Source organism: Lipophrys pholis (genome assembly GCF_963383615.2).
Source record: "Lipophrys pholis genome assembly, chromosome: 12".
Taxonomy (NCBI): Eukaryota; Metazoa; Chordata; class Actinopteri; order Blenniiformes; family Blenniidae; genus Lipophrys; species Lipophrys pholis.
In genome coordinates, this window is record NC_137641.1 from 2,588,683 (window position 1) to 2,613,071 (window position 24,389).

At 46.4% G+C, this 24,389-nt stretch overlaps 1 protein-coding gene across 2 annotated transcripts in view; it reads left to right on the forward strand.

Moving 5' to 3' along the window:
• Window positions 1-232: 232 nt before the first annotated feature.
• LOC308118182 (zinc finger SWIM domain-containing protein 6-like) overlaps window positions 233-24,389 on the forward strand; it is a 34,959-nt gene continuing 10,802 nt past the window's right edge. For both annotated transcript variants that reach the window (XM_080477472.1, XM_080477473.1), the window contains exons 1-2: window positions 233-761; window positions 23,482-23,838. In XM_080477472.1, the coding sequence (XP_080333598.1) occupies window positions 329-761; window positions 23,482-23,838 (790 nt within the window). In that variant the 5' untranslated portion in view covers window positions 233-328. The remainder of the gene's footprint in view (window positions 762-23,481; window positions 23,839-24,389) is intronic.

The following is a 24,389-nucleotide window of genomic DNA, read 5'->3' on the forward strand; positions in this document are numbered from 1 at the left end:
CGGCTGCCTCGGGCCTCAACACGCCCTGACGCCCCGCGGCGAACCCCGCCGCGTCCTCGGTGCGTCCGGCCGCCTGTCGCAGCCTCGGAGCGGGGCTTCACGGAGGATTACCCGCCATGCGGGATTCCTCGGCAGCTCGCGCTGGCCCCGCCTCCCAGTAATTTGTCAACAAAGGGGCTGACGGGCCGGGAGAAGCCCTGCCCCCACGCCGCCTTAAAAGGATGGTTTGTTCACACACCGACAGCCGAGCCGTGGGGAACCGTCTCCCGTCTCCATCCCCTGCATGCGCCGCGTTCACTTCCTCCGTCGCCGTTAAAGCGGAGCGATCATGGCGGAGCGCGTCCAGCAGCCCCCGGCCAAGCGGCTCTGCTGCAGGCCGGGCTTCAGCGCCTCGTGCCGGCAGGGCCAGCGGGCCGCGGGGGCTCCGTGCGGCGGTGGAGGCTCAGCTTCCGCTCCGGGCGAACCGAGCGGCTCCCGGAGCCCGGAGACTCTCCTGGACATCGCGGCGCGGAGGGTCGCGGAGAAGTGGCCGTTCCAGCGGGTGGAGGAGCGCTTCGAGCGGATCCCGGAGCCCGTCCAGCGGAGGATCGTCTACTGGTCCTTCCCGAGGAGCGAACGGGAGATCTGCATGTACTCGTCGTTCAGCACCGGCGACGAGGAGCCGGGCGGCGGCGGGGAGAGCGGCGACGAGCCGCGGCTGCCGTTCCGCCGGGGCATCGCGCTCCTGGAGGGCGGCTGCGTGGACAACGTCCTGCAAGTGGGTGAGTGATGAGAGGGGGAGCGGGGGCTGGGACCAGGGGACCACCGGGTGTACCGCTGGGGCAACAAGGCACTTTAATCGCCCCACATGGGGCAGGGAGTAGCAGTGACAGGCTGACGGAATGCCCCACAGTCGGGCTTTAAATCCGGTTTTAGAAGCTCCAAAACAAATAACGTGAAAATTCAAGTAAAAGAGGAAATTCACACAGAAGTGATAAAAACAAAACAGTTCATATTTGAAAAACTCGAGGAATTAAAGCTTCTTTTTCATGGAACGTGTGGAAAGTCAGCTGGAGTTTGAATTGATCACACGCACACACACACACACACACACACACACACACACACACACACACACACACACACACACACACACACACACACACACACACACACACACACACACACACACACACGGGGAGCTGCTGGGATTCGAACCTCCACTGCACCGCAACATTTTTCCACTCATCTTTTCCTACAGAACCTGAAGCTGCTTTAAGTGAAAAAACAAAAATTTTGTATCGTTTTGGGGTTTTGTTTAATCTGAGTTTAATCTGAGCTTCATCCCAATTTAATCTGAGCTTCATCCCAATTTAATCTGAGTTTCACCCGAGTTTAATCTGAGTTTCACCCGAGTTTAATCTGAGTTTCACCCGTGTTTAATCTGTGCTTCACCCAAGTTTAATCTGAGCTTCACCCGAGTTCAATCTGAGCTTCACCCGAGTTTAATCTGTGCTTCATCCAAATTTAATCTGATCTTCACCCGAGTTTAATCTGAGCTTCACCCGAGTTTAATCTGTGCTTCATCCAAATCTAATCTAAGCTTCACCCGAGTTTAATCTGAGTTTCACCCGTGTTTAATCTGTGTTTCACCCAAGTTCAATCTGAGCTTCACCTGAGTTTAGTCTGAGCTTTACCTGAGTTTAATTTCAGCTTCATCAAGGTTAATCTGTGTTTAATCTGAGTTTTATCTGAGCTTCATGTGAGATTAATCCGAGTTTAATCTTCACTTCATCTAAATTTAATCTGAGCTTTATGTGAGTGCCATTCCACCTTCATTGGAGCCTAATTTTAGCTTAATCTCTGGTGTTATCTTCATCTTCCTCACCAGCTTCATCAGAGCTGGAAGTATTCCCAAAAGTATTTGGAAATGTTTCTGCAAAACATGAAGAGAAGCCAAATCTGGGCTCATGTGCATTCTGTCTCACACACACACACACACACACACACACACACACACACACACACACACACACACACACACACACACACACACACACACACACACACACACACACACACACACACACACACACACACGGGGAGGTTTCTTGGCTGATTGCATCCCAGCCTGGAATTTGCTGGAATAATAGAGGCCAGAAAGTGATAAATAAAAAATGTAATCTGTTGGTGGCCATCCGGGGGAGGGAGGGAGGGAGGGAGGGAGGGATTCTCTCCTCCGTCAATTAAACCACATTTAGGTTATAATGACGAGAGCAGGGCCTCATTTATAAAACCTTGTCTAGGTTTCCTACTAAAGATGTTTGTGCGCCCAAAAGCAGAAAATGGCGTGCGGCAAACTGTTTTTGATGAATAAAACCGGACGCACATCTGCACCTGGAAGGTGACCGTTCAGGCCCCGCCCTCAACACGCCCACTTTCTACCATAAATGGTCGATGCAAAGTGCCTCGTCAATATTTTTACATCTCAATCAGCCTGTCGATCGCCGGCATTTGACACTAAATCCTGAAAGAAAAGACGAAGAAAAATAATTTTACTGAGAAAGAAATAGTGATGGAGGAGGTGGAGGTCAGGAGACGATCTCATCTGGTGTCACACTAGTGGAATCACTAATAAAAGAAAAAAACAGTCATCAGCAGCTCGTCGTCACTGATGGGAATAGTGAGAGAGTGAGAGAGATCAGTGACTGTAGAGGTGGAGGAGAAGAGTCTGATCTGAAGGTGGAGGCCAGAGGAGAGTGACATCATGGAGGAGAGTGACATCATGGGGGGAGTGACATCATGGGAGAGAGTGACATCATGGAGGAGAGAGTGACATCATCGAGATGAGTGACATCATGGAGGAGAGTGACATCATGGAGGAGAGCGACATCATGGAGGAGAGCGACATCATGAAGGAGAGTGACATCACGGTGGTCAGTGACATCATGGAGGAGAGTGACATCATCGAGATGAGTGACATCATGGGAGAGAGTGACATCATGGGGAGAGTGACATCATGGAGAAGAGTGACATCATCGAGATGAGTGACATCATGGTGGAGAGTGACATCATGGTGGTCAGAGGAGAGTGACATCATGGAGGAGAGCGACATCATGAAGGAGAGTGACATCACGGTGGTCAGTGACATCATGGGGGAGAGTGACATCATGGAGGAGAGTGACATCATGGTGGTCAGAGGAGAGTGACATCATGAAGGAGAGTGACATCGTGGTGGTCGGAGGAGAGTGGCATTATGGTGGTCAGAGGAGAGTGACATCATGGAGGAGAGTGACATCATAGTGGTCAGAGGAGAGTGACATCATGGAGGAGAGTGATATCATAGTGGTCAGAGGAGAGTGACATCATGGAGGAGAGTGACATCATGGAGGAGAGTGACATCATGGTTGTCAGAGGAGAGTGACATCATGGAGGAGAGTGACATCATAGTGGTCAGAGAAGAGTGACATCATGGAGGAGAGTGACATCATGGTGGTCAGAGGAGAGTGACATCATGGAGGAGAGTGACATCATAGCTGTCAGAGGAGAGTGACATCATGGTTGTCAGAGGAGAGTGACATGGAGGAGAGTGACGTCATGGAGGAGAGTGACATCATGGTGGTCAGAGGAGAGTGACATCATGGAGGAGAGTGATATCATAGTGGTCAGAGGAGAGTGACATCATGGAGGAGAGTGACATCATAGCTGTCAGAGGAGAGTGACATCATGGAGGAGAGTGACATCATGGTTGTCAGAGGAGAGTGACATCATGGAGGAGAGTGACATCATGGTGGTCAGAGGAGAGTGACATCATGGTGGTCAGAGGAGAGTGACATCATGGTGGTCAGAGGAGAGTGACATCATGGAGGAGAGTGACATCATGGAGGAGAGTGACATCATGGTGATCAGAGGAGAGTGACCTCATGGAGGAGAGTGACGCCACCGTGTGTCAGAGTGTCGTAGAGGAAGGAGACATTTAGTTGGAGACACAGCAGACTGATAAAGTTCAGTTTTCTCTGTTTATTTAATGTCTAAATTAAATATTTGAAGAGGGACGGTGAAAAGACTCAGTGGACTTTGTGTTTTATCCTCAGTCACTGGAGGTGGAGGAGGAGGGTGGAGGAGGTCGTCTGTCTGCAGCAGCAGAGCGTCCACAGCTCATGACCGTACCGCGAGCCGCTTTTATCAGGATTTACAGCCAAAACGTAAAAATATACTAAATATACTGTATCAGGTATGTATAATAATAAAATATCAATAACAAATCTATAAGTTCTTTATTTTACATGGAACCGTTGGTAAATCTTCTCAACTGCAGTTTCTTTTCCCTGAGACTCACTTTAGTTGTTACTGTGTACATAGTTTAGTATATTGTTACTGTGTATATACAGTTTAGTATATTGTTACCGTGTACATACAGTTTAGTATATTGTTACTGTGTACATAGTTTAGTATATTGTTACTGTGTACATACAGTTTAGTGTATTGTTACTGTGTACATACAGTTTAGTGTATTGTTACCGTGTACATACAGTTTAGTATATTGTTACCGTGTACATAGTTTAGTATATTGTTACCGTGTACATACAGTTTAGTGTATTGTTACTGTGTACATACAGTTTAGTATATTGTTACCGTGTACATACAGTTTAGTATATTGTTACTGTGTACATAGTTTAGTATATTGTTACCGTGTACATACAGTTTAGTATATTGTTACCGTGTACATAGTTTAGTGTATTGTTACCGTGTATATACAGTTTAGTATATTGTTACCGTGTACATACAGTTTAGTATATTGTTACCGTGTACATACAGTTTAGTATATTGTTACTGTGTATATACAGCTTAGTATATTGTTACCGTGTACATACAGTTTAGTATATTGTTACCGTGTATATACAGTTTAGTATATTATTACTGTGTACATACAGTTTAGTATATTATTACCGTGTACATACAGTTTAGTATATTGTTACCGTGTACATACAGTTTAGTATATTTGTACCTTATAGCAGTAAATCCTACTAAAAGCAGCTGGAACGTCCTCAGAGTTTTGGGCTCAACACCAGAGTATCACTGCAGCTTTACTCACGACTGTGTATTTATGTGTTTACTGTGAAATGAGAGTGATTGTTACTCACTTTGTCACCATTGATAATCAATCACTTCGATCAGCTCTGGATCATGTGAAGATGAATCTAGGACCGATGAACATGGATCTGCTGATTCAGCAGTAATGTTCCACTAAAGAAACATCTAGAACTCTGCAGCTTGGCTCTTTATGATTACGTCGATCTGAAAGTCTGACTTTTGAAGATATTAAATGTATGAAGTGAATCTGGTTCAATTCTCCACCTCACCATCAGCGCTGCAGGTTCCCGTCTCCAGAATGTCCTGCTCAAGGGTCTAAGTTTGCGTACCGGTACCAACGTTCTCCAGCAAAGTTTATTTTTATAGATCACAAACTTTGTGTGGGAAGTGGCGTACGTATCTTTCAGGACCTGTTTTGTGCTTCAGCAACCTTTATAAACGAGGCCCCAGGTGTTGTACTTCTCCGCAGTTCTTCAAGATTCAATCTATTCATGATAAATATGTTAATTTATTTGTAATCTGAATGATTTTCAAGCAAACAGTTTCTGGGTTATTTTGCCTTTTTGTGTTATGAAACTGAATATTTTTCAATCCAAACAAACACTTTTTAAAAATGCAATCTAATAAATAATCCTGTTATTAAATCCTGCAGACATGTTGGAGTCATAATGATGAACTGGGCTGCCCGGTCAAGGTTTCCAACAGTTCTGTCATTTGGAGCACTCCGGTGCAGAATGTGGGACTCGGGCCTGAAGTCTGTCACCGGCTTGTTGCTGCCGAACTGAAACTCCGTCTGGACGTTAACGTGAGGCGCTGCTGCAGCCGGACTGAAACTCCGTCTGGACGTTAACGTGAGGCGCTGCTGCAGCCGGACTGAAACTCCGTCTGGACGTTAACGTGAGGCGCTGCTGCAGCCGGACTGAAACTCCGTCTGGACGTTAACGTGAGGCGCTGCTGCAGCCGGACTGAAACTCCGTCTGGACGTTAACGTGAGGCGCTGCTGCAGCCGGACTGAAACTCCGTCTGGACGTTAACGTGAGGCGCTGCTGCAGCCGGACTGAGCCGCTCAGTGAGACGCTCGTCTTGGTCCTCAGGAGGCTGTTCACTCTGTGGTGGAACGTTTCCACTTAAACTTCAATATAAAAACAAAAACAGCCTGAAGTTTGTCTCTCTGTGTGCTGCAGTTTTAACCATGTTTATTTTTAGGGTTTAGCTTCTTTGGTTTGTTCTCCTCTTCACTTTTTCACCTGCTGTTCGACCTCCAGGACACAACCTGAACGCCCCGTCCTCGTCCACTCTGATTTCTCAGTCTCAGTAGCCAAAAACATCTTCTCTCTCCTCGTCGTTCTGAAAAAGTTCCCCGTCCACACGGGAACCATCAGCGTCCACGGCACCATGAAAAGTCCTCAGAACAATGTAGTCCTTCTGCCAGGCCTATAGGTGGCGCTGTAACGCTGCCACAGAAATACAGCAGAAACAGAGAAGAAGACACGGAGCATGAAAAAAGGTAGAAAAGGCCAAATCCAGCATGTGTCCTTATTAAAGCGACGAGCATCAGCAGCTCCTGCAGCTCCACCTGGAGCAGGTAGTCCGCCATGTTGGTGGTGTTAATGACGTCACGGAGAGGGAGGCGGGGTTATAGGTCGAGAGGCGGGGCCGTGACATCATCGTTTTCAGCTGATGAGCGTCTTGTCTGTCCACACGTCAAAGCCGAGGCGGCGTTTTCTAATTCCTCCACTCTGGAACACGTTTTTTAAAAAAAATAAAAAATGTTTTCCGGCTCCTAAAACGTCGTGAGGACGATCGGACAGTAACCATGGTTACGTGAAACGGCATTGTGTGGGCGGGGCCTGAGTATTCATGATGGAGAAAATCTGCATTCAGGCTCTGTTTACAACATTCAATTCAATTTTATTTTATTTTGTTTGTAAAGCGCTAAATCACATCAACAAACATCTCAAAGCCTCTTACAATGATAGAGAACAACAGAACCCAACTAAACCTTCCAGAGCAGCAGATGGAACAAACATCCAGAAAAGGATTTCAGTTTCCATGGCAACGGCAGAAACAATGAAAACCATGTAATTTTCATATTGGTCCATTAGTTGGTGCTGTTGTTAGTTTTAGTACTGAAAACACACACACACACACACACACACACACACACACACACACACACACACACACACACACACACACACACACACACACACACACACACACACACACGCAGCAGCAGTGAACAATGAGCTCTAAACATAAACACTGGGAGAACACGGACGTTCTAGTGGACAAACCACCAAGTTGGATTTGTTTCATTTCATTTATTTATTTTCCACAATTTCCCCTATACAACAATGATTTTGATATGTTCATGAATTTGCAAAATTATGAAAAAAATGGACACCCAGGGAACCTTGGAGCATTATTGTTATTATGGTGATTGTCAAAATCAAAGTTCCAAGTTGGATTGTCATTACGAGGACTGTCAAAATAAAAGTACCATGTTAGATTGTCATTACAGGGACTTTCAAAATAAAAGTACCAAGTTGGATTGTCATTACGGGGACTGTCAAAATAAAAGTACCAAGTCCAGGATAATATGAACTGGGAGTCATGACACCATGTAGGAAGCAGTGTTCTGCTTGTCTCTACTGAGCATGTGCAGAACAATTAGTTCCTACCAGGACCAGCAGCAGAGTGTCCGTCATCTACACGGTGCCTGAAAGCAACGAAAGAGTCGTTTTCACCTGTTTCCATGGAGACTGAGCGTTTTCAAATGTTGCTGTGTAAACGATACCTACATCACATAATCTGTCTGTTAATCCCAAACTTTGATTTCAGTTGAATTAAAATGTTGACATGAATCTGTGCCATGAGTCCATCTGGATTAAATCCAGTTTAGCTGAAGTGAAGTTTTACCATCAACCTTTGACTGAAATAATCGGATTCGTTAAACGTTTCTCTCTTTCGCTGACTTTACTCTTAATGAGGATAATTAAGGTAACTACAGCATAATGCTTCACAAATCTAATATAACATGTTTTCAGATGGAATTAAACATTTTGTGGTTCTGGAGGCTGAGCAGCATCGGTCTGTGTGGGCGTCGAGAAATCTGTGACACGAACAGTTTTCCTAATTTATGCAGCTGATAATTGGAGACTTCGGCGGCATTAAGAAAGCTGCTCATGAGCAGATTTCCGTGGTTAACTGCAGAAAGGTTTGTTTTGACTGGGAGCGCTAGCCAATGCTACGGTGCTAACCAATGCTATGGTGCTAACAATGCTATGGTGCTAACCAATGCTACGGTGCTAACCAATGCTATGGTGCTAACAATGCTATGGTGCTAACCAATGCTGCGGTGCTAACCAATGCTATAGTGCTAACCAATGCTACGGTGCTAACCAATGCTATGGTGCTAACAATGCTATGGTGCTAACCAATGCTATGGTGCTAACAATGCTATGGTGCTAACCAATGCTACGGTGCTAACCAATGCTATGGTGCTAACAATGCTATGGTGCTAACCAATGCTGCGGTGCTAACCAATGCTATAGTGCTAACCAATGCTACGGTGCTAACCAATGCTATGGTGCTAACAATGCTATGGTGCTAACCAATGCTACGGTGCTAACCAATGCTATGGTGCTAACAATGCTATGGTGCTAACCAATGCTATGGTGCTAACCAATGCTACGGTGCTAACCAATGCTATGGTGCTAACAATGCTATGGTGCTAACCAATGCTACGGTGCTAACAATGCTACGGTGCTAACTTTGCTGGGAGCATCTGCTGATTACAGCCTCTCATCTGCAATGTGAAGAGGAATCGATGAATCGGCTGCACACCTGCTGAATGATGCAAAGCTCTGTGTGTGCAGAGGCCTCTTGGCCTGTTGATCAGCATTAATGGCAGACGCGTCGCGCCTCAATATGCCTCTGCTCTGCTAGATCAATTTTTATTGGAGCAACGTCGGGCACACGCAGCGGAAAACCAACGCTCGGCTGGAGCTCGCTCAGCTCGCCGCTATTGGCAGAAGCTGCCATGTTGAAAAATGACTTTACAGTGCGGCGAGCGTACGCGTGTGATATTAAGACAGAGTGGCGGGGGAGGGGGTGGGGCGGGAGTCCTGCAGCAGGACGGGGTGGATTCAGCTGTTTTTATACTTAGACTGGTGGAGGAAGATGCTCTATACTCTGGATGTTAGAGGAGGAAGATGCTCTATAATCTGATGTTAGAGGAGGAAGCTGCTCTATACTCTGAATGTTAGAGGAGGAAGATCCTCTATACTCTGGATGTTAGAGGAGGAAGATGCTCTATAATTTGATGTTAGAGGAGGACGATGCTCTATACTCTGGATGTTAGTGGAGGAAGATGCTCTATACTCTGGATGTTAGAGGAGGAAGATGCTCTATAATCTGATGTTAGAGGAGGAAGCTGCTCTATACTCTGAATGTTAGAGGAGGAAGATCCTCTATACTCTGGATGTTAGAGGAGGAAGATGCTCTATAATTTGATGTTAGAGGAGGACGATGCTCTATACTCTGGATGTTAGTGGAGGAAGATGCTCTATAATCTGGCTAATGCTAAAGCTAACCATTGACGGTTGATAAAAGTGTAATTTGTTCAACGAGAAAAATTCAAGCAAAGAAGCAAAAATGAAAAAAGAAACATGGCAGGAGTCTAAAAAGATGACGAGAGACACAGAAAAGGTCTGAAGAGACAAAAAGGACAACAGAATATCAGGAAGGCGTGAGAATCTAAACAAAAGCAGAAATTGAAGACAGGAAGTCAAACTGAGACGACATGAAGACAAGGACACAGACGAGTTCAAAAAGAAAGACTCTGGAGAGACTTGAGGGACGAAGAAGGTTTAAAACTGGAACGATACAAAAAGGTTTGGAAAAGAAAGAGGAGCCATAAATCATTTCAGGACTATTTTGTGTTGCGGATGAATACCCAGTTGTTGCTCTGTTGAGCTTTATTGTGGCGGGAGAGGTGTGGTAGGGGTTATGTGTTTTATGATAGTTCAGCTCTTCAGAGCAGCAGCGTCGTGAGACAAACAAGGCTTTAAAGGGCCAGCGGCTGATTCTGGGGTCGGCTGGTTGGACTTCTTGACGCCGGCGTGTTGGTCGTTAGATTAGCTGGTAATCTGTGGCCACGGTGCTCTGATCTGTATTCCTCTGCTCATCCCTCCATCGCTGACCTTCAGCCGTCTCCTGGAGGAGGGGCTTTCCTATTGGCTCCATGAATCCCGCTTTTATTCCTGCCGCCGGCGTTTCATTATCTCCAAACCCGCCAGGTGTAGAAGTCTCATCACTGTACATTGCCTTTTAGCACACCTGGAGTTTCTAAGATCAGCTGATCAGCTTATCTGCTCTCACAAACTCTGAAGTCATTTTCATTCTGGTGTCACAAAAATATTTTCATATTTTTCAGATACTGTATTATTCCCTTCACCAACAAACCTTGGATGAAGCTTATGTTTTTGCCTGCGTGTATTTATTTATTTATTTATTTATTTTAGTTTATTTATGAATTTGACCAACTTTTTGCAAAAACTGACTCACCCGAATTGCAAAAAATCTTCAGGGATGATTTGTCGTCATCAAGGACCAATCCATTAGATTTTGGGACGTTAACGACAAAACATTTCTGAATAAATCGCAAGAAACTGTGAAACTGTCCCATAGAAAGTGGCTGAGAGAGGCGGTGGAGATCAAAGGAGAGCAGCATCTGTTGCCATGGAGACGCTCAGTGTTTCACACAGTGATGTAGCTACCTGACAGGCTAGTTAGCATGGATATGAGCTAACATGCTAGCAATGCTAACTCGGTTCTTCAATGGCGTTGGTGAAGTTTTGCGCTCTACCGAGTGTAGCTCTAGTTATTATTCAGGATTTTATAAGTGAGGATCAATACTATTTTTTAAGGATGAGTACTGGCCTTTAGCTGCTTACCAATGCTGAATACTTCAAGGCAAATGATACGCCAAGACCAAATCCTGGAGGTGACTTGGTCCTGGAGAATGTTCCAGGTCCTGTCGGGGCCCGTCGGACCCACAGACCCTGTTTGTTCAGGTACATTCAGCGAGTCACCCAGTGACCCGGCAGGTCTGGAACCGGTCCGGTCAGCTGGCTCTCCTACCTGGAAACCAGCTGCTTCTCCCGCTTCCAGCTGAAGCTGCAGGCCCTCAACCCCCAGGACATCCCATAATATGAGTCACGGCGGAACCGGCGACGCAGGTCCAGACCAGTCCCACCAGGAACTGGGTCTGTTTACTATGTTCACGTTCAGTTTAGTTTATTTCGGACATGTGGGTACGTAACAAAACAAAGATAAACTAACACAAACAAACAACAAACATGACGGAGCAAAGCAAAGCAAACAAGGCAACAAAGAAAAGGAACCGATAACTAATAAATAATGGCCCAAAAAATCCACAAAGGAGGAAGAAGCAGAGCTTATTTAATCCTACTCCTTATTCTCAAACAGTCATTTGTACCTTTGTGTATATATATATATGTATTACATACACCAACACGTGTATATGTATTTTCTTTACAAGAAAAAAACAAAACAAAAACAAACCAGCAAATAGGAATATAGATAAATAATAAATAATCCTTACACCCGTGTCTAATATATACTATATAGAAGTAATATATACTACTGTGTCCACAGTACTCTGAAGTACTATTCAGAAAGTTTCAGATGATTTTATCAGTTTATTTGACAATTCAATAGGTGTTGATGGTAATTATCTCAATTTCGCCCTCAGATCAAACCAAATCTGATTCATTGAACTTCTAAAACTGGTTTGAGTCTCCAAACTGCTCTCAGCTGAGAGAGGTGGATGTTATTTGAACCGATTTTGGTAAAGTAGTTTAAAAAACAGACAATACTTTCCAGTTCATCACATCTCGCGTCTAAAGAAAACTGATCAATAAAACAGTCGAACCAGTTCAGTTAAATCTTCCCACCACTGTAGTCTACAAACATATATTCAATATGACGTGAATGAAAAGCATCAGATTCCCTCTTGAATCTGTGTTTTAGACCACAAACGTCTCGTTTTAATAAAAACTATCAAACTAATACATCGAATGGAAAAGTAGAAGATTCGCCGTCTGCGTGGAAACACGGAGTGAAAAGTTCAGCTGCTGCCTGAAGTCAGTCTGTTAAACAGGAAACACAGGAAGTGACATCAGTGTGTGTGTGTGTGTGTGTGTGTGTGTTTTGAGGTGTGACCTGCATCCTGTTCTCTCCTCCTCCTTCGTGACTCCGCCTCCTGGAGGCTCGCTGTTGTGACATCACACTGACAGTTTAACAGTCACTTAAACAGACAAAGACGAGCCTGAGGGCAGGCTGACACACACACACACACACACACACACACACACACACACACACACACACACACACACACACACACACACACACACACACACACACACACACACACACACACGTTTTCCATTCACTTCCTGTAAACTTACACAGAAGTTTTAACAATACTCACCCATCCTCAGGATGCGATTACCTGATGATTTTCCCATTGTTGTTGTTTGTTTGTAGTGTAAATCAACAATGTTTCTCACTTCTTGTAAGTCGGTAACTATGGATACTGATGTTAGCATGCTAACCAGCTAGCATGTCTGTCCAACAGGTTTACTTTCAGACACGACAGATTTAGTGATTATTTTTTGATAGAAAAAAGATCTGAATTGAAAACAAATTACACCGACTCACTACTGCCACCTAGCTTGCCTGAGTGGTATTACTTGGATTTTATGTTCTGTACCTTTAAGGCTGGGTGATTAGAGGAAATGGAGCAGCTCCACTGAGTTCCTGTGCTCGTTAATGACCGAAGTGGGCGGAGCTGCAGGATGGTTGGGGTTACTCCTCGCCGACGTGACGCTCTCCACGGCCACCAGGAGGCGTCCTCCGGGTTATATTGGTCAGCGTTGAGCCGATGTGATCAAAGATGGGATGTAAATAATTGAGAGGCTCCAGCGTACCTTCAGCTTTGTTTCTTTTTCTGTACTCGGCTGCTGCAAGCGCCACGGGCACTGAAGACCCTCTAATCTCCCATCTCATCACTTATCTCGGAGCTATTTAAAGCATCGAGACCTCGTTTGGGGAAATACTTGCTTCATGTTGCTCTGTCTGTTTGGTAAATCTGAAGCTGGAGATAATTCAAGGAACTTTATTTTACCTTGACACAGATTCTGTCTTTGTCTCACAGAGTCTCGGATCAGTGCTTCTGTTTCCCGAACCTCCTCAGATGATCGCTGAGGTCAATTTAAACAGCGCCGTTTCACGTCGCCATGGTTACTGTCTGATCGTCCTCATGACGTTTTAGGAGCCTGAAAACGTTTTATTTAAAATCCAGAGAGGAATTAGAAAACGCCGTCTCGACTTTGACGTGTGGACGGACAAGACGCACATCAGCTGAAAACGATGATGTCATGGCCCCGCCTCTCGACCTATAACCCCGCCTCCCTCCCCGTGACGTCATTAACACCACCAACATGGCGGACTACCTGCTCCAGGTGGAGCTGCAGGAGCTGCTGATGCTCGTCGCTTTAATAAGGACACATGCTGGATTTGTCCTTTTCTACGTCTTTTCATGTGTCTTCTTCTCTGTTTCTGCTGTGTTTCTGTGGCAGCGTCACAGCGCCACCTATAGGCCTGGCATCGTTTTTATGATGCCATGTGGATTGGGTAAAAAAAAGAAGCGCGACAGGGCGATAAAAGATGGTTTGGGCTCGTGTTGACAGAAAGCTTTAGGGTCTGTCGTGTTGACAGACCCTAAAGCTTCCAACTTGAGGCCTCTTTTCAAAAATTCATATTTTCAGTGGTTCTGAGCACCGTTGTCTAAAACACAGTCAAAGTTTTGCATTTTTACTTGAAAAGTGTTGCCATGTAAACGGGGCTTTAGTTTTGGAAGCTAACTTCATGATGACATTCACATTTCTGGAAGAACTGACAAGGTTTTAGTTTATTTCACACACAAATCCATGCCGGCAGACGATGATGATGATCGGAAAACTTTAGTTGAAGGACGGGGATTTATCTGTGTCCTGTAGACTCATAAAGGAATGTTTCAGAACATATTTGCTCTCATGGTTTTCACGATTACCTGGGTGTGACGCTGGAGTTACAGGTCAGCCAGCTAGCTTAGCATTGAGGCTGGAACACATTGGTTGAATAAACATAACGAGATCAACGAGTTTGAAAATGAACTTTATTTTCCTTGGAATGGACGCAGACTTGCTTTTCAGCTGGTCAGTGTCGATGCTAAGCTAACCGACCGCGTCCTGGTTTGAACCTCGTGCGGAGGATAAAACCGCCGGAGTGCTATCGATCTTCTCGTCCAGAACTTGGAGCGAGTCCTCTCGTGGTGTGCAGACGACTGGAAGCTCTCGTCTTGGAAAACGAGCTGGAGTAAACTCCAATCCGATCAAACATGTAAGCAAACGCTAAAAGCTTTTTATTTGATTTTATTCGGTCGGTGTCTTTCTGGGATTCCCCAGCTCATTAGCGGCAGCGGCAGGGCTCTGCGGGGAGGCCGGCCGCCGTCTCGGGAGTGGAACAGATGCATTTGGCTGCGGCCGGCTCGCTGATGGTCCTCGGAGGCCAAACAAATGACTTTCCCCGAGCTGGCCGGGAGCGCAGCACTCAAACAAATGCTTTTAACTGTGGAGAGACGGGCGGCGGAGATCCTGCTCGGGCCCCGCAGAAGCTTCCAGACAAACCTCCCATGGCCGCTCTTTTTCGTCTTAGCAGAGACGGGGTGACGTAAAAACGTTGGCGAGATTGCTTCTTTGTCTGTTTGCGAGTCTCTCTGGAGCAGAACACAAACTCTGTTGTTTTTTTGATTTATTTAAAACTTCAGCATCTGAATCTAAAGATTCATTATTAACGGAAAACATCATGAAACGAGTCGCTGATTTACTGCTGGAAACATAAACCATTGATATCAAACATTAAGGACCTTCCAGGGATATTGTCGGGAATATCTGTGTTTAGGATATGTTCCAATCTATGATGAACACAGACAAGTGCAAAAAAATCTATAATATAATATAGATATATATTAGTGCTGTCAATTGATTAAAATTTTTTTACTAATTAATTACACCATTTTCTGTAATTAATTGTGATTAATTGTGTTCCTACTGAAGACTGAAGCTTGTAATGGATATTTATTCAAGGAAAACCACGGAATTATTGTCGACTCAACACACAGAGACTCGATTTAAATTCAAAGACTATTTTTATAACGTCCTTTTAGCTTTGGGTGAAACTGTTTCCCTCCAAGATCAGAAAAATAATAGAAACATTTTTTGTTAAAGTGCAGGTCCACCACTTAGAGAGAGAGAGAGAGAGAGAGCGAGAGATAAGCATTAATTGTATATACTTTCTAAGTTCTGAAATCTTTTCATTACACATGTTTGTGCTCAATATAAAAAATTAATCTAAAATTTTCCCTCTAAGATTTTTGGTTTGTTTGTTTGTTTGTTTGTTTGTTTTTGCCGTTATAGACCCAGTGTGTCAATCCAGTTTGTCAAAATGAATAATTAATGGTAGAATCACGACGGTGAGGTTGTGCTGGGAACAAAACACACCAAACCTTCAAGTTCAACATTTTTAAAGGTGAACTATTGAAGCAAAATCACAAATAGTCAAAAATGTCAAATTGACCCCCGAGTCCGAGGGGTTAAAGGTTAAATCTCAAGGTCATTACGGGACTATTTTTCCAACTCGGTCACCAACTTCAGCAAACACTTAGTTTCTGTGGAAAGTCTCAGTATGTACAGTAACTCTTGGATTTGTTGAACTGAACATGAAGAGTTCTGGGATTGTGATTGGAGGCTGCCTTGCTCTCATTGACCACATTGATCCATTTCTCCCTGAACTGACCTGATGCCGACACCTTTTGGCTCCTGGCCTCTCGTGACTCCGCCCCTTCAACCCCTCGCTGACTTTACGTGTGCGCGGTATCGACTTGGAGCTTTGATTGTTTCTGTCATTGATCGGCGCTCCGCCACCTCTCTGCTGTCGGACATCGTTCTCCGGGTGCCGCCGGCCGCGGCCAGCACTCCGGTCTTCAGACACAAACTCCTCCGGAGGCGGTTTTGTGACGGCGCTGAGGAATGTGTGCGCTGGGCCGAGGAGGACTGGTGCAGTATTTCAGGTGACTTTGCGATTTCTAGCGGGACGGCGGGCGTTTAGCGTCGATTAGCTCGGCGCTGCCTAAGCTAATCGGTCGCTTCAGAGCGACACAACTCCTCCCCCTTTACTCAAAACCTCATCGACCTCATTCTGAGCTGACGTGGAGGTGTCTCCTCTAGCTCCTCACACACACACACACACACACACACACACACACACACACACACACACACACACACACACACACACACACACACACACACACACACACACACACACCAGAGGAAATAGAAACGTGTGTCTAAATATCAGCTGCATTTTATCAGGTCCAATGGCGACACGTCCTCCCATCAGTGTTTATTCTGCGTCAGTTAGCATCAGCAGCTATGTTATGAAAGCGTCTGAATCCCGCCGTTGGAGCCAGATGGCCATTAGCTCTCCGTGGCCATTGATTGGTTGTTTACCACTCACTTCCTGTGGCCCCAGAGGCTCGGCTGCGTCTCTGCGGGCGACAGATTAGCTTCGCTCCTCGTCACCAAAGGAAGGACACACAACTCGTCAACACAAAGCCGCACACCTTCGCCGAGTGTGAAGATTTTAAGGAAAGGCTGAGGAGGCCTGGACGACCTCCTGCAGCCTCCGTATCACAAACGACCTCCCACCCTTCCAAGGCCCCGCCCACACGACAACGCCACCTGACGTAACCATGGTTTCTGTCCGATCAGCCACGTGACGCGGCGTTTTAGGAAAAAAAACGTGTTCCAGAGAGGAGGAATTAGAAAACGCCGCCTCGGCTTTGACGTGTGGACGGACAAGACGCACATTAGCTGAAAACGATGATGTCATGGCCCCGCCTCTCGACCTATAACCCCGCCTCCCTCTCCGTGACGTCATTAACACCACCAACATGGCGGACTACCTGCTCCAGGTGGAGCTGCAGGAGCTGCTGATGCTCGTCGCTTTAATAAGGACACATGCTGGATTTGGCCTTTTCTACGTCTTCTTCTCTGTTTCTGCTGTATTTCTGTGGCAGCGTCACAGCGCCACCTATAGGCCTGGCAGGTGAACTACACCGTGTTGAGGAGTTTTAGCTTTTTGAATCATAGTCAATAAGATCTATAAAGACCCTGAATTTGAGACTTCCCAATGGAAATTAGGCTTTAATAGAAAAGACAGTCAATCTTTATAAAAGTCACATTTTCTGAACAACTTGCCTAATATTTGCACAGATTACAGGAAAACTGGAGTTTCCTCGAAGGTTCTTGAACTTTCAGTCCCTCCGACTCAATGTTATCGGGGCTTTTTTTTTTTTTAAATTTTAAGTTTTAAAACTTTTCCAACAGTTCAAAAGTTCAAACTCTGAAATCTCCTCATCAGATGACCAACTTCTTTGATCTTCACTCATATTTTATTTAAAAGACCTTAAAATCATGTTGAGATGTGGATTGATTGACATTTTAATGACCCTCCCTCGCCTCGGCAGCACGGCGTGATCAGTGCAGGCTGGGAGGGAAGGGGTTAAGTTTGGTTGCTCTGCGGTGCACAGAGCCTTATTATGCAAGCGCACACACACACACACACACACACACACACACACACACACACACACACACACACACACACACACACACACACCCACACACACACACACACACACACAGAGGAAGTGCATTACAGTTTGCTGAGCTCAGGGATTTGGACGGCTGCCAAGCGAACAACACTCCTGCATGTGCACACTCACACTGTCAGCTGAGGGCATACCCCCCCCCCCCCCCCCCCCCCCCACCGACTCTCTGCTACGTCAGAGGTTCATCTGCAGGCCGGGAGTGACGGAGGCAGGATGGTGTGATGCCACACGTCCGTCTCCACACAGGAAGTGGACTGAAGGCCCACTGACTGAACTCCTCCATTATAGCATCACTCTTCACAAAGTACTGCAATACCTTTTACTTGTTACTGAAAATAAAAAGTAATCAATTACTTGTCAAAGTAAGCCCTTACTTTCCTAGCCACTTTGTATTAGTACTCGAGTACAGTCGACAGTTCTCAGACATTCAGAACTGGAGAAACTTAAAGTGCCGCAACTGTCGTAACGTTGCCGTAACGCTGCCGTAACGCTGCCGTAACGCTGCCGTAACGTTGCCGTAACGCTGCCGTAACGTTGCCGTAACGCTGCCGTAACGCTGCCGTAACGTTGCCGTAACGCTGCCGTAACGCTGCCGTAACGCTGCCGTAACGCTGCCGTAACGTTGCCGTAACGCTGCCGTAACGTTGCCGTAACGCTGCCGTAACGCTGCCGTAACGCTGCCGTAACGTTGCCGTAACGCTGCCGTAACGCTGCCGTAACGCTGCCGTAACGCTGCCGTAACGCTGCCGTAACGCTGCCGTAACGCTGCCGTAACGCTGCCGTAACGCTGCCCGCTGTTTACTAATATGGATGAACTGGACGGTGGAAGAGGAGTTACTTCGATCGCTTCTAAAGCCGTTATCTACTTCATAATATTCATCGTCTGAAATACTCAGTCCGTGAAGAAAACGTCATTTCCTGAAATGCCAGCCATGTTTCATTTTCGATTGGCTCAAGCGGGGCCATGTGACACGAGAAGGGAGGGGGGATCCCAGATCTATAGTAGAATGATAGAGAGACATTCGCTAGAATCCATCGACCATCTTTTTTATCATAGTTTTATTCTTAATCTCATTGTTCTTCCTTTGTGTGTGTGTGCGTGTGTGTGTGTGTGTGTGTGTGTGTGTGTGTGTGTGTGTGTGTGTGTGTGTGTGTGTGTGTGTGTGTGTGTGTGTGTTTCAGAAAGCAGCCATACAGCAGTGTGTGAAGTTCAGACAGCCTGTTTTGATTTTTTTTTAATCCAGTACAGTACATTCTTTACTTAACAGTTTTTTGTTTGTTTGTTTTTCATTTATTTAAGTACAATGTTTATTTAACTTTTCAGTGCAATATATTTTAAATGAATCATTATTTAAGTACAGTCTTTTATTTTCCTATATTTAAGCGTAGTGTTACTAATCTAACTGTGTACAATGTTACAATGGCTGACAATATTAAATATACGTCTTTAGGAGTAAAACCTCTGCCTTGTTTTTGATGAATACTTAGGCTTACTGGGCTACTGTATACTGTTGGTCATTATGGTGGTACTTGGAGAGCCAAGTATTTTCTGGGTGGTACTTGGTGTACTGAACTAGAATGTTTCACCACTGGAGCCTCTCTCAAGCTAGAATAGACACGATTGTTGTCATGTGCTTTATAAATGTACTGTAGATAACTGAAGTTAACATTGACTGAAATTGAATTATAATGAAAAGCCCCACCGAGGAAATGTCTCACCAGCCGCCACTGCCGTCTACTAATGCGGCGTGTCGTCTGCTGCTGTCTGACATCGCCGCTCGTCTGCCTCCGTTTCTTTCTCTGCTCAGCGACGTGATGCAAGACGAGCGTCAGGTGGCGTTTGATTCAGGAGCAGGACTCAGAGTGCCGGGAGGGGTGGGGGGTTATTTCTGCATCTTATTGCAGCAGTTTTGTCTCTTTTTGTCTCTTTGTGGTCGTTTCATGTCTCATAGTTGTTTTTTTGCGTCAGTCCCGATGTTTTCTGTGGCTGGTTTGTGATCATTTCTCTCATTTCCTGTATTTCCACAGTAAATTCCTTCCCTGTCTCATTTTATCTTTTTTTTTGTCCCGTGTTTTGTGTCATTGCGTCATCTCTTTGTTCCTGTTTGGATTCTCTGTATTCAAAGTATTTTTGTTCATTTGTGTGTTTGTTCTTATTTTTCATCTCTGTGGCAGTTTTGTGTCTTTGGAGCTTTTTTGTGTTTTTGTAATTGTCTTTATGTGTTTATTACTTTCGCTTGACTTGTTTTCACCGGAAACAATGGTTTGCCTGTCTCTTTTATATTATCACCTAGTGTTTATTACCTAGTCACCTATTACATATTACCTAATATTACCTATCATCATGAAAGTTGGGTGAGAAGGTTATGTTCTGGCTGCATGTATTTATTTAGTTTTAATTGGTTTGTATGTATTTTATCAACTTTTTGCAACAACTATTAAACCAAATTGCAATTTTCAGGGATGATTTGTCATCATCCAAGAACCAATCCATTATTGCATGTTCTTCCTGTGTGTGCTTGGGTTTCCTCCGGGTACTCTGGTTTACTCCCACATTCCCAAAACAACATGCACCCCCTGAGCGCTGCTCTGCGGCTGCTACCGATGGGTCAATTCAGGATGGAGTTTCCCCTCTGGGGATTGATATAGCGCGAAAATAAAAAAATAAAGTAAAAATCCAGTTCAAAGTGGATGAGAGAGGCACCTCATGGATGAGATCAAAGGAGATCAGCGTCTGTTGCCATGGAGACACTTCCTGCTCAGTGTTTCACAGTGATGCTGCTACCTGACAGGCCAGTTAGCATTGATATGAGCGAATGGCTATCATGCTAGTGATGCTAACTCGGTTCTGCAAAACATTTTGTCGTTGCCGAATGTATGCGCTCTACCGAGTGTAGCTCTAGGTATTTTTTGTATTTTATTGTGGTTGTTTGTTGTCTGTAGCTGTGTTGCTGTTGTCTGTAGTCTGTAGCTGTGTAGCTGTGGTCTGTAGCTGTGTAGCTGCTGTCTGTAGCTGTGTAGCTGTGGTCTGTAGCTGTGTAGCTGTGTAGCTTTGGTCTGTAGCTGTGTAGCTGCTGTCTGTAGCTCTGTAGCTGTGGTCTGTAGCTGTGTAGCTGCTGTCTGTAGCTGTGTAGCTGTGGTCTGTAGCTGTGTAGCTGCTGTCTTTAGCTCTGTAGCTGTGGTCTGTAGCTGTGTAGCTGCTGTCTGTAGCTGTGTAGCTGTGGTCTGTAGCTCTGTAGCTGTGGTCTGTAGCTGTGTAACTGTGGTCTGTAGCTGTGTAGCTGTGGTCTGTAGCTGTGTAGCTGTAGTCTGTAGCTCTGTAGCTGTGGTCTGTAGCTGTGTAGCTGTGGTCTGTAGCTGTGTAACTGTGGTCTGTAGCTCTGTAGCTGTGGTCTGTAGCTGTGTAGCTGTAGTCTGTAGCTCTGTAGCTGTGGTCTGTAGCTGTGTAACTGTGGTCTGTAGCTGTGTAGCTGTAGTCTGTAGCTCTGTAGCTGTGTTGCTGTTGCCGCTCCCTCCCAGAGGGGACTTGTCGTTGCCCTCACAGAACAGACTAAAGTGTGGATGAGACTCTTCCTGTTTGTGTCAGTTCTGCTCCAGAAACCGTCTGTTGTCAGATTTAACCCACAAACTCGCTCAGATCTTCTCCGTCTTCTCATTCCTGCTCCTCCAGTTCCGACTGTGATCGTCTTCTACTGCCAGAACATGTCCATCTGCTGCGTTTCTCCAAACTGCTCTCAATATTTAAGGCTCACTCCCACATGGTGCTGCTGTGTCTCCAGTCTCCTGGTTTCTGCTCTGTCCTCTGGACTGAACGGAGGACGGCGGGCTGCTCGTGTGTCCAGAGTCCGTCTCTTCATGTCACAAAACATTTCCCTTCATTTTTCCAGACAGAAGTTGTGACTTTCTCCTGAGTGAACCTGGAGCAACCAACAGCGACAGGGAGGAGGTCAGCGGAGGAGGGAGGGAGGGAGGAGGGAGGAGGGTGGAGGGTGGAGGGAGGAGGTCAGCGGAGGAGGGAGGAGGGAGGAGGGTGGAGGGTGGAGGGAGGAGGTCAGCGGAGGAGGGAGGAGGGTGGAGGGTGGAGGTCAGCGGAGGAGGGAGGAGGGTGGAGAGTGGAGGGAGGAGGTCAGCGGAGGAGGGAGGAGGGAGGAGGGTGGAGGTCAGCGGAGGAGGGAGGAGGGTGGAGGGTGGAGGTCAGCGGAGGAGGGAGGAGGGTGGAGGTCAGCGCTGACCTGGAAGGAGGTCAGCTCCGAGGAGGGAGGGGGGAGGAGGGAGGAGGGTGGAGGGAGGAGGGAGGATCGTGTAGGGTGGAGGTCAGCGCTGACCTGGAAGGAGGGAGGAGGTCAGCTCCGAGGAGGGAGGAGGGAGGAGGTCAGCGCTGACCTGGAAGGAGGGAGGAGGGACGAGGGAGGAGGGAGGAGATCAGCTCTGAGGAGGGAGGAGGTCAGCTCTGAGGAGGGAGGAGGTCAGTGCCTAGGAGGGGGGAGGCAGGAGAGAGGAGGTCAGTGCCGAGGAGGGTGGAGGGAGGAGAGAGGAGGTCAGTGCCGAGGAGGGTGGAGGGAGGAGAGAGGAGGTCAGTGCCGAGGAGGGTGGAGGGAGGAGAGAGGAGGTCAGTGCCGAGGAGGGTGGAGGGAGGAGAGAGGAGGTCAGTGCCTAGGAGGGGGGAGGCAGGAGAGAGGAGGTCAGTGCCGAGGAGGGTGGAGGGAGGAGAGAGGAGGTCAGTGCCGAGGAGGGTGGAGGGAGGAGAGAGGAGGTCAGTGCCGAGGAGGGTGGAGGGAGGAGAGAGGAGGTCAGTGCCGAGGAGGGTGGAGGGAGGAGAGAGGGGGTGGAGGTTGCCACCTGAGCTGCTGTCAAAGGGAAATGAAGAGGAAATGAGACTGTCCAGCATGTTGGCGCTTCGCTCCCTGGAACAACTACTGGAGACGTTTCAAAACGTTTAAAGGGGCAGTACGTGGGAGGAAATAAGAAACTGGAGCGACACTCCGGAGACTCCAGGATTTCACCAAAGCAAATTTGTTTGCAGAACTGAGTTAGCATCGCTAGCATGTTAGCTGACAGGCTACCTGATGTAGCCTGTCAGGTAGCTACATCACTGTGTGGAACACTAAAGCGGGAGCGTCTCCATGGCAACAGATGCTGATCTCCTCCATGAGGTGCCTCTCTCATCCGCTTTCTATGGGAATTTATTTTGTAGTTTGTTGGGACTTCTTCAGAAACGGTTCGTCGTTTGTCCCAAAATCGTTTCAATTTGTCCTTGATGATGACAAATCCTCGCTGAAGAGTTCATGGAACTCAGGTGAGTAGTTTTTGCGAAAAGTTGGTAAAAAACCTGCATACAAAGTAAAATAAATAAATAACGGCCAAATTCGTTGGTTGTCTAACTGTCGTTGGTGAAGGTAAAGAAATGTACAATAAGCAAAACACCGTCTTTGATATCCCAGAATCCCTTGCGGCAGGTTTTCCAAGATGGCGTCAGTCAGGAAACATAACATCTGGAAAACCCCAAAATCCTGGTTCGATTCCAGGATGGGAACCTTTGGTGTGGAGTGTGTAGGTGTTCATGTGTGTGTGTGTTGATATATTCCCACTTGTGTGTGCAGGATTCCACCTCTCTGGTACAGTTCGTGAACCCCCCTCGTCCTCGGAGCCGGAGCTGCTCTGCAACGTGAGCGTCAGCTTCGACCGCTGCAAGATCACCGCGGTGACCTGCAGCTGCGGCAGCAAGGACATTTTCTACTGCGCCCACGTGGTGGCGCTGTCGCTGTACCGGGTGCGTATGCCCGAGCAGGTGAAGCTGCGGCTGCCCATCTCGGAGACGTTGCTCCAGATGAACCGCGACCAGCTGCAGAAGTTCGTCCAGTACCTGATCGCCGTGCACCACACCGAGGTGCTGCCCACCGCCCAGAAGCTGGCCGACGAGATCCTGTCGCAGAACTCCGAGATCAACCAGGTCCATGGTGAGCAGAACCTTCTGCTCACCAGCAGCTTGTAACCAGTTAATCACAGAATTGTTGCAGAAAAACTCAACAAGCGAAGCAGCGAGCCACAGCCTGGTCTGTCCTGTAATACCGCGTTGTGCCACCAGGTGGTACGCTGAGTCTTGCTGCAGTTATTCTGCTGCAGAGGCACGGTATTTAAGTAACTCACTTAAATATTCACAGAAATGTTGAAAAAAGGAGATGAGCTGAGGTCGAGCCTTGTGGTCTGACATTTAAACTTTAAAAATCCTTCATCTATTGTTAAAATCTATTCCTTTTATTATCATTTTGAATGAGGTATTTGGCTGTAAGCTCTTAAACTACTTGAACTACTTCAAATCATTCGTATGCAGTAAAGTAAAACAGGAAGTGTGCAATGTGCAGTGTTGTTTTAGTTTGAAAATCCTAAAATGTTTTGTTTAAATAAGTTTAAAAATGTTAAAATTGGTCATCTGGACCAACAGAAGATTACTTTGATCAGTGTACTATCTACTTCTTATGGTTTTTCTGGGTAGAAGTTGTGTTCTTTG